General features: G+C 38.1%; 1 protein-coding gene across 2 annotated transcripts in view; it reads right to left on the bottom strand.

Moving 5' to 3' along the window:
- Positions 1 to 12,885, bottom strand: part of PALLD (palladin, cytoskeletal associated protein) — a 209,301-nt gene that overhangs the window by 117,159 nt on the left and 79,257 nt on the right. For both annotated transcript variants that reach the window (XM_075708759.1, XM_075708760.1), the window contains exons 6-7: positions 9,570 to 9,711; positions 9,236 to 9,259 (exon numbers count right to left, since the gene is read on the bottom strand). In XM_075708759.1, coding sequence (XP_075564874.1) covers positions 9,236 to 9,259; positions 9,570 to 9,711 — 166 coding nt within the window. The remainder of the gene's footprint in view (positions 1 to 9,235; positions 9,260 to 9,569; positions 9,712 to 12,885) is intronic.

Genomic DNA, 12,885 nt, shown 5'->3' with positions numbered 1-12,885 from the left:
TTGTATGTTATAAGGACACAAGCAAGTGCTCCTTATACAAAGAAATGCTGGGAGAACTGCAGAAGAGCTTCCAACATAAATGGCTTTGATAAAAATCACTTTGTATATAAAACAAGTAAGTTTACCAAGTCAAGTTTTAAAAAGGGGCCTGTCTTGAACTGTAATTTTGCAATCACAAGTCTGTGCAGTCATTTTACACACTCAGTATCTTCATTTTTATGCAGGATAGTACTAATTCATACAAATCAATACACAATTGCAAGATCTTTTTGGGTCTCTAAATAACACCACCAATATGAATGTCACATCATTCCTTCTTTCCCTGAAATTTTCTGTATTTAATGCAACATTTCAGATCAAATCCCTTTCCTAGTAAAACCAGAAAGTATTTCGTCATCACTTCCAATTAACTTTTCTGTATATACTGACCAGAATTAAAAAATCTGGATCCATAAATATTCCCCTTACGTGGAATTCAGGAAGATAATTTCTGTCTCTGTCTGCACAGCAGTAAGAATGGATAAATTGAAAACATAGGATGAAGCAGCATCCTCAGAATCTCTTCAGAAAGCTGTGACACAGACGTATTCTGTGGCTGTTTGAAATCTGTTCATTCTACTTTGATATGCCATAGTATATGCTTTGATTTTACCAGGTCCTCAGTCGGAAAACTTGTACAAAGGCTGGACTGTTCATATTTCAGGTTGGGTCTCACAGTAATATTTTCTAAATCAATTCCATCCATTTATAATGGGCATATTTAATTATCTAGGAATATTTTTTTCCAGATTCTTCAAGGAAGTCACTTTATTTTACCTCTACTTGTAGTGGTATTCTAATATTTTTAAAAATTCACAGTATAGCTATCTAAATAATCCTAGTATTTACACAACATACCAAGATAATTTTAGACCTGGACAATGTTACATTGTGCATTTCCTTAATTAATTAGGAGTTTCTTTTGCTTATGCTCATTTTCTAGTCTCAAAACCAAAGCAGGGAAGTTTCACAGAATTCAGTTTCATGTAAAAAAAAAAGGCATTTTGCATTTTGAACACGGAATCCCACATATTATCACAAAATCAATGGAATATAGCTAATAAAAACAAACTGGAAAGTGAGGAAAATTATTTCAGACTCAAATTACTTTCACATGAAAATTATTTTATACAAGACGTTCAGTAAGGCAAGCTTCACTTATTTCAAAGAAGGAAAACATTTTCTAATAGGTTGTTTTGTTTTTTTTTTTTTCTTCCCTAATTTTCACTGTGGAAAGGCAGACTACTGTCTCATTTAGACAGTTAACAAAAAAGTTATGGAATCTTTCCAATTACAAATGACAATGTATCCAAAAACTTCCTGTACTGGAAATGGGCTAAAAATGAATGACTAACTAAAGATTTGGCACGGAGTTGTTTTTCAGACAGCAGAACATGCTTTTTTTTTTGGCAACACAAACCAGTCATTCTGTGTAGTTGCAAGAGGCATGTCTGGTAATACTGTAGCATGTTGGATCTTATCTGACCCAGATGAAGATTAATGACTCATGAAAGGTCTTATCAGGAAAGTAATGGGTAACACAAGCTAGTTTTTGAACTACTGAGATCAGCTTTTTTTAGAGTCTTGGTGTGCTGTAAGCAGTTGAAGCTACATTGTTAACCACACATGCGTACTCCTGGATTGAACTGACTCTGGGGATGCCATCTGATACAAGCAGCATACCAGTTTCCTGTTCATTTAACAGCAGAATTCTGAAAGCTGGGTATTTCAGGACTGCAAAAGAAAATCACTCCCACCATGCTGAGAACTGCAGTTTGAATGAGGGCAAAGGTACTACAAAATATAACAACCAGTAGAATTGCTATTTTCCAAACAGCAGAACTAATTAACAAATAACGTTCTTTCAGTTTTGTAAAATGATCACATGAGGAGAGCTGATCTTCACTCTTCAGTGATAAAAGAATGCTAATGGATTCTACCATGATGTGGTTTGTTTACTGAAGTCGTATATTTGAAAATTATACATGGTAAATAGCAGTAATCCTTGTAAAAAAAATTAAAAGTAAATTAGTGATGAAAGTAATCAGGGTTTAAAACTCAGTCTTCTCAGCCAGATGAGCAAACAACACCACATTTGTGATCAATCATGAGAAAACTAGCTAAATCGAAAACATAAAAAACCCCTAAGAACTAATCAAAAGGCAGCTCGGGCAAAAAGCATGGACGAACAACACATTGCCATTGTCTTTATTCATTTTGCTCGCCCCAAACCAAGAATCACTGACCTCCAGGTCCTTGCTAAAAGGCTTACTACTGTGGAAAGCGTAGAAATAAAATACTATTTTGACAAAAGAAATGTTCTTTAAAGATTTCCGTAGCACACTCTGGATGCATAATGCTCTGAGTATTTTTCTAGCTTTACATCCTGACTTATGTAATTATTTTTCTTTCTGTTACTGTGCTAAGTAGAATCTGATGATTTGAAGTAAATAATGTCTGTTCTACTTCCCGGCAATCATCAGCTGACAAATAATTTCATCACAAAAATGTGTTCCAGAAAGCAGCTCTGAAATGCTGTTCTCAGGGCCTTAAAACATATTTAACACTTGACTAAATGAATACAAAAGCATTCTGTTCACTCAAACATGTAAAATGCCTAGGCATGCAAGTACTTGACTATTTTGTCAGTTATTTAGAAAGAAAGATTACATTTTACAGAGTAATCCTTTCCCTTTATGGTTCATGGGTCCATTAGGAAGAATAATCTTTGGTAAGACAGACAACTGTTGCGTTTTAACAAATTTTATCACTGGCAATGTGCTTACTTCAGAATGTTTCTATGTATTACACTAATGGTAGAGTAGTTCTTATATCTGCACCTTCATCTCCAAATGTGATCATTAACTTCCTCCACTGTAATGTACATACAGTCCTGGGAAATAAATACTGTCTTTTATTACTAGTTGTTCATTATCATAGAATCATGGAATGCTTTGGGTTGGAAGGGACCTTTAGAGGTCATCTAGCCCAGCCCCCCTGCAGCGAGCAGGGACAGCTTTAACTGGATCAGGTTGCTCAGAGCCCCAGCCAACCTGACCTGGAATGTTGCCAGGGATGGGGCCTCCAGCACCTCTCTGGGCAACCTGTTCCAGTTATGATGCAATGAACAGAGCTATTTCTCTAGATGTAGGTTCAAAGCCAGAAGTTTTCTGCTAAACAAAGACAGCGGGTAGTCACAATGGTGTCTTCCTGGTAAAAAATTCAATCAAACACAACCCTGCCATCTTCTAGACAACTTGTCTCTTATTATCCCTCTTGTTCCCCTATCCATCAGATGTTTAGCTACAGTTTAACTGCAAAGCAATATGCCCATCAGGTAACTTCTTCTCATTTAGGTATCTGTGCATCTTTTATATAAAGAGAATGGGGAAGTGTGAAAATAGAGAAGAACTGAATATGCAGAGTAGCATAATAGATGGTAGTGTTGCAGACCTGTAAGATGCCTTAACTTGCAATAACACAATGAAAAAAGTATTTAATTTACCTGCTTCTGATGATCACTATTGTATACACCTTTAGCCAGTCAGGCAGCAGTTCTGGCTTATTTAATAGGCTTTATGCCACTCAAGAAATGAAGAGACAAGTTTTTGAAAGATATACACAACTGACTATCTTTGAAGACATCTCAAACAGCCCTTACAAAATATTGAGAAGCAAACTGAACAACAGCAAATGTGAGTGTGGGCAATATAATGCAGTTTTAGGGTACAGAACCTAGGTTACCGCATATGTAATCAATGCCCAAGATGGCTGCTATCTAGCCAGTTCAGGTAAAATAAATAAGAGTGCTGCTATGGCAGCATGGACTTTAGTCCCAAAAGCAGTGTTCAGGTTTGAGGAGAAATTAAGCCATTAAATTAAGCCATTTATCAGGGTCAAGGAAAAGTTTATGTTAAAGCTTACACTAAGGCAGATATGATGCTGTAGATGCCTAAGCCAGCTAGTTTGAAGTTGTCAGGCATATACATCGAAGCTGAAATCAACGTATTCAGCAACATAACTGTGATGATTGATGTACCCCAATAAGCTTTAAATATTTACAATTGAAGAGGAATAGCGACAATTTTTTTTATTTAAATCACATAGTACAAAAAAGATTAGAGGTTTACTTTGAATTTGGAAGCATCAACAAGCAAGGACAGCCATAGCAGTCAAACTTAAGATGGGTTCACTGACAGGACCAGTATTCTGTAGGTACCTTGGGAGCGCAGAGTACAATTGAAAATGTAATTGACAAGCAATAGCGCATAGGTTGATCAGACCGCCTTTAATGAAGGATAATTTTAGCTTATTTTCAGTTTTTCTCTTCATATGGCATCTTGAAGCTATAGGTTATTCTTTGCTGCTCAGCAGTGAAAGAGGGAGCCAGGCTCTTAGCCATAATTCTTTTGGTTTTCCTAAACAGTACAAGGATCCAACATGCATGCTGACCTGCTGAATTTTCTGTGTTTTGAATTCCATCAGCTATCAGAAAGCTGATTTTCTTGGTGTGGGGAGGCAGTAAAGATTTCTGTAACATTTGCCATATATTTTCAGTTTCAAACTTTATGCAGAAATAGGCGAGGGGGAGTTACTCACTAGAGTTGAAACTCTGGAACACAGCAGCCAAACACGGAAAAAGAAAGCACAGTCCAAGAGAAGTGATGACTATCTTTTGAGATGTTTTTGGTGAACATACACAGTATTGTGCTTAGGAAAAAAAAGCATGTATATGTGGCAATTCCCTCACAATTTAAGAAAAATTACTTCATATAGTTTTCTTCTTACATGCCATTAGACAATTGTTTTAATGTAATTCAATACAGTTTGTGGCTGCCTCCAGACAGCTGAGTAATGGTCAAAATATCAACAGCTGGCAAATGACTCCATGGGACTTTTCATTCTCAGGCAGCCTGTTCTTTGAAGGATTCAATCAGTATAAAGTCAAAATGTCCAAGAAAGTAGTACAGAGCCGGTAATTTGACAAACTGTGATGTTGGCTTTAAGTAATCTGACTAGCTATTAATTCACAAAGCAGTCTGGAGAGATTTGTGATGCAAACTGATTTCTGTCTAGACAGAAAAAGGAGTGCAAAACACATTAGGGTGGATAGAATGTACCCAGAAAAAGTAGCCACCCCTTCTTAATTTCTTACCTGTGTGAGTTCATGGAACAGTTTTCTTTTAATTCATTAAGTACTGACCTAACAGAGGATAACCAATGTTTTTCAGCACTATAAAGTGTTTATTGACAGTTGGACTTTGGTTGACAACTAGCAATTAAAGTCATACTATGGCTGGTTACAATTTATGTAAAATTCCATGGAAGTTGTACAGTTGGAAAAATTTGTAGAAATCATGTCCATATTTCAAAGTTCTGAATACTTATCTAGCATAGACATGTTGATTTCACTATTAATCTTGAACACTTATTCAACCATCTGTACTGAATAGCAGTTGTGAGTTCGCTTACGAACAATTTCCTCTGCAGGTATTGTTTTGTCTGGCTTCTTAGAGTATGAATTGCATCACAAACCAGTGCTGCACCTATTACATTTCTGGTACCCACCCAGCTTCCTACTGTAGAAATTTTAAGATCCTTCATGACATCCTAAACCCCAGTATTACTTGTTACCAATATTACTATTAATACACAAAACACTGCTCTTCATTTATGCCAAAAGGAAATATTTACATTTTGCCCAAGCTTTATTTACATTCCCTTTGCACGCACAGAGTCAGTTCCTACACAAATAAGCCAGTAAGTGTACTGTCATTAATTTTAGTGGAGAGTAAGACACTACACATTATTTAGTAAGGTTTAGTAGGAACTGATACATGCACAAATCTTACAGGGATAGTACAGGGAGAACAAAATACCAAACTGAAACTCTTTCATAGGTTTTGGGTAGCAGGAAGGTGCTTATGAATATAAGTTACAACAGAATTCCAAGCATAAAAAAAAAGACAGACAGACCGCTGTCAGGCATTCACTACTGTTATGTCTATTAAGCCGCAACAATACAGATACCAAAATAGCATTTTGAGATGCCTTCCTACTCTTGCCTTGCCACCTACCTTGAGAGTGGTATGAGATACCTTGATATTAAATAACTTTTCTGTACCCGTGAAAACTCAAGACATGCACCTTTCATGTAAGGATTCATTCCCTAGTGCTCTTTAGAAGGCTTCAGGTATCTTCTCCCAGGGTCTGCAAGCTAAACAGACATGGGAATGAGAGCATTCAGCACCATCAACATGATGGTGCAGTTGTGTGAGAGGGCTGGCAAAGCGATGATCTTTTTGGACTCAGAATCCCACCTTCTATTTCCCATTTCAGGTAGTAGTTATGAAAGGGAATTTTTAGCTTTGTGAACTATCATGAATATTCTTACTTATTACACAGTAATATCTGTCAGATAGGCTGTATGAACCTTGCAACTAACAATACTGAAAATTACTTAGTTGTCCATGAAAAAAAAAATCTTCTAGCAAGAGGCATAATATACAATTACCTTTCCTTTGTACTCAACTATTCACACAATGGAATTTGAACATTTTGTCTCAAGCAAACCAGTGCTTCTCTTTTCTACTAGATACCACTGCACTCCTACTCTAAAATATTCTATTCATCTAGCATTATACACATTACATTGCCTAAAGAGGGTGAAGGGGTAAAAAAAAAAGATTACCAAAAATAAGCAAACATTATTGATGATTGTGAGTTTTGACAGAACAGTTTCAAATTAGGTATTAAAAGAAAAACCCTAAGATATGCTAGTAAATTTAGTCTTCACAGAAACTTGCATAAACTTTTGGTCCTTTCAGATACTTTCTATCATGTTAAAGGAGAGAGTGAATGCAGTTCAAGTGATTCTGTAAAAAAGAAGCTCCTAGTAACAGTGAGCTAGATGTATTAGTACTGTTCTCATAGCGTTGGTAGATGAAATCTAGAAAAGATATTAGTACTTGGACAGGAAATAAGTTTCTCTGGGAAGGGGGAAAAAAGTCAACCCATTGATGTGATTTTTTTTTTTTTTTAAAAGATATCAAGAAAACAGCTAAGTTGGAAGACTTATTTTGTAATATATATTACAGGAGAATGTTCCAAGAAAGATACAGAATTGAACATATTTCAACACAAATCTATTCTCCTTTATTTCTTTTCACATCCAAAGGCTTAATATGATATTGAAACTCTCCTCAAACTGTTTTGTACTGTAACTTACAATTTTTAAAACTTAAAGTTTGGGTTATGATTATAAACTACCAATAGCCCATTGTTAGCACTCAGACATGTTTTAATTCCTCATTGGAGGTTAATTGGGTTTTCCAGCACTACTCTTTCCTTCACATGGCTCACATTTCAAGCTTCCATAAATCAAATCATACAGTCACATGTATTCTGGGCATCAGCTGTGACTAGAGGTGATGCTGCTGCAGACCAAAATTAATAATATTAGCTGTCAGGATAGAGTACATGTGTGTGTGCACGTGTGAATATGTATGATGGTCATGAAGTAAAATAGGTATATAATAATTTTGTGAAGCAGTTAAGAAAATTAGTGAATAACTGACAAAGCAAAGTAGAAGCTTTTTCCCTCTTCACCTCCTCTCCTTTCCATGAAAGCTAGGAGAAAGCTGCATTTCTCCTAGGATTAACCCTTTGCTGCTTTTTCCTAGTCCATATCCGCATAGCCACACTGCTACTTTACTGTCCTGGTTTTGGCTGAGATAGAGTTAATTTTCTTCCTAGTAGCAGGCACAGTACTGTGTTTTGGATTTAGTAGGAGAAGAATGTTGATAACACGCTGATGTTTTTAGTTGTTGCTAAGTAGTACTTATGCTAGTCAAGGAATTTTCAGCTTCCCATGCTCTGCCAGGTGCACAAGAAACTGGGAGGGGGCACAGCCAGAATAGTTGATCCAAACTGACCAAAGGGCTATTCCATACCATATGACGTCATGCTCAGTATAGAAACTGGGGGGGGTTGGCCGGGGAGCAGCGATCGCTGCTTGGGGACTGTCTGGGTATCGGTCGGCGGGTGGTGAGCAATTGCATTGTGCATCACTTGCTTTGTATATTGTTATTATTATTATCATTATTCTATTGTTATTATTATCATTACTATTTTACTTTATTTCAATTATTAAACTGTTCTTATCTCAACCCAGGAGTGTTTCTCACTCTTACTCCTCCAATTCTCTCCCCCATCCCATTGGGGTAGGGGGAGTGAGCGAGCGGCTGCGTGGTGCTTAGTTGCTGGCTGGGGCTAAACTACGACATTTACAAACATCACTCAGCTGCAAAGTCTGTTCTCCCTGCAGTCAAAAACTGCCATGCAATCCCTCAAAGTTTAAAACATCCCCCCATTGCTAAGGTCCTTCAGTTCAAAGAGACTCTTTGGGAATGCCCAGGTCTTAGAAAAAATTTCTGTTTTATCTTTCTACTCCATAATTTAATCTCTCTCCAAATTCAAGCATATTCAAGCACATTCAAGCACAACCAGCCACCCTCTTAAACAAGGCTCAGACTGTATCACCATCTTCTCTTCTACATGTTGTTTGACTTAGAAACATAAAACAAAAGAACAAACATTCTCAGTCTTTTAGCATCCACTTACTATTCAAGAAACTACCACAGCATATAATGATGTATAATGGGAAAATGAAGCAGCCAGAGAAAACCTGTAGTTGGAAGAATACTTTTTGCTTGCTGAAATCTAGGACTTTTATCTTGCGTATAGGCTAGAAAAATTCAATGTGCCCTTGTTTTTGAGGATCAGCTTTTACTTGTATTTAAGACACTTCACATCTGCCAAGCTAGACTGGCAAAATTAGCATTTAGTGGTTGGATGTTATGAAACTCTTATGAGTACAATTTAGGTAATGGAATTTTGTGGGATTTGTTCTTTTTCCTCAATAGCATGCAAATTGCTCATTTTCTGAGAATGAAGTTTGCTTCAAAGTTTAAGCTGTGAGACTCTCCTTGCTGGTCTAAATGGAATTTACTGTTTAACTATTAAAGGAATTGATATAAAGGACAGTGTAGAGTATGGAAGGTGTGATAAAGAAACATTGTCTTTAAGGGAGTTTCATATTACCAATGCTCAGCAGAAACACTTTTCTATTTATGGCTTCAGTACAAACTCAAAGAGCTATAATAATCAAGAGATTATTTTTTCACATGATTCTTACCAGGTTCAGTTGCAGATCGTGGCTCTGCATTTCACATCATAAGGAAGGGAAACAAACAAGAAAAATGGTATTAGAGATTAACAAACAACAGTATACTGAATGAACATATTGTACTGAAATACTGCAGACAAGTACAGAATCTGTGCAGAGACATTACAAAATAAGGAAGACTTAAATTGTCTGTTGGTAACAGTAGTTCAATTATTACTTCTAGCCATTATAATCACTGAAATGTGAGGAATAGAGGACTATCCAGAACTCAATCCTGACAGACTAATTTCATGATCTTTCCCCACCCTGTATCAGAAGTAGCCACTTCAGATTACTGCCTTACTTTTTTGGAGAATTCTGAAGTCTGGAGAATCTTGAATTTCAACGCCCTGTCGAAACCACTTAACATGAATGGGAGGGGGTCCTCTGACCCTGCATTCCAATACCACAACTTGTCCCTCAGATGCTGTGGAGTTTTGTAGCTCCTGAAATATAACAATCACAATTCAAATGAACTGTGAGCATTTTACATTCTTAAAAATAGTTTTTTTCTCTTTGTATTTCAACTTTGTTTTATTGTGTCATTACATTTTTGCAACAGACTTTTCTCTGAACTGTATTTTCACTCTGATTAAATTCAATATATCAGCTATATAGTTAAAAATGACTGAATAGGTTATTTTCAAACACATTCTTAATATGACCAAAGATGGAAATGGTGTAGAAGTATTTAATTCCTCAGACCATCACAAGCAGATAGTTGCAGCCTGACCTTTCATTTTTCATCCTTCTTCCACAAGGTGAAATGAAGATTCTGCAACTAACTACACATTGATTGACTTGGTCCTGAGGAGTAGCTGTGCTGCTTTCAGGTCAACCGCTAGAATGTGGAGTTGCTTTTCCCCTGAGCCATTTATAACCAACCAACCAAAATTAGATGACACAAATATGATTAGATAGCTTGTGTATGGATACCTTCTGAGACAGTATTATGGCTGTAATAAATTCTTATATACATCTGAAAAATTTCAGGAAGAGTCTAAATCTTTGATGAAGAACTACAGTGGGAGAGGAGAAACACAGTATTTTAAGTAACATAAATGACAGGAGACAGCCACTATTTTTGCCTTTGTTATTCATCTTAAGATTATAAATCAAAGAGTATTTTTTACTGTACTGGCTGTCTCATTCCTTTTCCAGTTTATTAATAAAGTTTCAGGCCTTGATGCAGCAAAGCACTTGAAATTAGGTCTAAGCGCAGAGTTATCCCTAGTTACTATTCATAGATCTCTAGTTATTCAAATACGTAATAATTTTGTTACATGGAAACCTAAAAATCTTTGTGTACTTCCCTGAAGTTTGTATAGGAAAAAAATTACCTCAGGAAGCTGGATTAAGGGTAATTTTTGTTGTTCCTATCTGGTTCATTTCTTCTGTAATTAAAGTTGTTTTGGTTTGGTATGTCCCAACTGGCTTAAGCCAGTCAATACTGGATTTCAAGGACAAGAGACAGGAGGACTGGGAAGGAACAGTGGAGTTCTGATTGCTTTGGTGGTTTCTGAATGAGGGCTGGATTTCTCCTATTTCCCACTCTTACTCTGAAGTTGCCTGACTCCCTACCTTGCAGTAACCACATTCTCTAATCCCTTGCACCTCCACTATTCACTCTCCTGTGATACCTGCAGTATCAGTGCAGAATTATGAGGGATAGAATCAGACTTTTCCTGACATGAGAAAGGGATATGATGGAGCCAAGCTAGACAGTTGTGGAGAACAGGGTTTACTCCTACTTATCTCTAGGCAACCACTTGCTGTTCCATATTAGCTTTTAGTCAACTGCTTTTCTGAAGTAATAACCAGAAATACCTTCTTTTCTTCATTTTGACCTCAGCAAATGGTGATTAAATAATAGGTACTACTATGGAAATGATGGTTTGAGGCACAATGAAAATCATATTTTCAATTAAAGTTGTATTTTAGAGATTAGGGAAATATGCTGTCCTTCTTTTTGCTGTTACCTAATTCCCAGTTCTAAAGTTTGATTTGGGATGAATGTGAAGATAAATACTGATTTGAATAATTACTTAAGAATTACTGAATAAAAGTTTCCCTTCTAGAGAGTCCACATATCAGAAATAGCGTGGCCAGTAGGACTAGGGAAGTGATTGCCCCCCTGTACTCAGCACTGGTGAGTCCACACCTTGAATACTGTGTTCAGTTTTGGGCCCCTGACTACGAGACAGACATTGAGGCGCTGGAGCATGTCCAAAGAAGGGCAACGAAGCTGGTGAAGGGTCTAGAGCACAAGTCTTATGAGGAGCGGCTGAGGGAACTGGGGTTGTTTAGCCTGGAGAAAAGGAGGCTCGGGGGAGACCTTATCGCTCTCTACAACTACCTGAAAGGAGGTTGTAGCGAGGTGGGTGTCGGTTTCTTCTTCCAAGTAACAAGTGATAGGATGAGAGGAAATGGCCTCGACTTGCTCCAGGGGAGGTTTAGATTGGATATTAGGAAAAATTTCTTCACGGAAAGGGTTGTCAAGCATTCGAACAGGCTGCCCAGGGAAGTGATTGAGTCACATGCCTTACATTTTACAAGACATCCCAATGAAGAATATCTGAGCTGCTTTTTTAACTCACATACCTGCATGGATTTTTTTCTAAAACAAAGTAAAAACTCCTGTGTTATTTGTTCTTGCCAGTAGATAAATTATTGTGAATGAGGCTTTATTCATAGAATCATAGAATCATAGAACGCCTTGGGTTGGAAGGGACCTTAAGAGATCATCTAGCCCAACCCCCCTGCAGTGAGCAAGGACAGCTTTGTCTACATCAGCTTGCGCACAGCCCCAGCCAACCTGACCTTGAATGTTGCCAGGGATGGGGCCTCCACTACCTCTCTGGGCAACCTGTTCCAGTGCTTCACCACCCTCACTGTAAAAAATTTCTTCCTTATGTCTAGTCTAAATCTACCCTCTTTTAGTTTAAAACCATTACTCCTTGTCCTGTCACAAGAGGCCTTGCTAAAAAGATTCTCCCCATCCTTTCTATAGGCCCCCTTTAAGTACTGAAAGGCTGCAATAAGGTCTCCTCAAAGCCTTCTCTTCTCCAGGCTGAACAACCCCAGCTCTCTCAGCCTGTCCTTGCAGGAGAGGTGCTCCAGCCCTCACATCATTTTTGTGGCCCTCCTCTGGACCCGCTCCAACAGGTCCATGTCCTTCTTGTGCTGAGGGCTCCAGAGCTGGACGCAGCACTCCAGGTGGGGTCTCACCAGAGCAGAGTAGAAGGGCAGAATCACCTCCCTCGACCTGCTGGCCACGCTTCTTGTGATGCAGCCCAGGATACGGTTGGCCTTCTGGGCTGCAAGCGCACATCATTGGCTCATGTCCAGCTTTTCATCCACCAGCACCCCCAAGGCCTTCCTCCGCAGGGCTGCTCTCAATCCCTTCATCCCCCAGCCTGTATTGATACTGGGGGTTGCCCCGACTCATGTGCAGGACCTTGCACTTGACCTTGTTGAACCTCATGAGGTTCACACAGGCCCACCTCTCCAGCTTGTCCAGGTCCCTTTGGATGACATCTCGTCCTCCTGGCACGTCAACTGCACCACTCAGCTTGGTGTCACCTGTGTAGTCATCCTGACTATGATTTGTAATTGGTGCC

The sequence above is a fragment of the Pelecanus crispus genome, chromosome 4 (assembly GCF_030463565.1).
Source record: "Pelecanus crispus isolate bPelCri1 chromosome 4, bPelCri1.pri, whole genome shotgun sequence".
Taxonomy (NCBI): domain Eukaryota; kingdom Metazoa; phylum Chordata; class Aves; order Pelecaniformes; family Pelecanidae; genus Pelecanus; species Pelecanus crispus.
The sequence above is the reverse complement of the archived record's forward strand: the minus strand, read 5'-3'. Positions and strand labels throughout refer to the sequence as shown.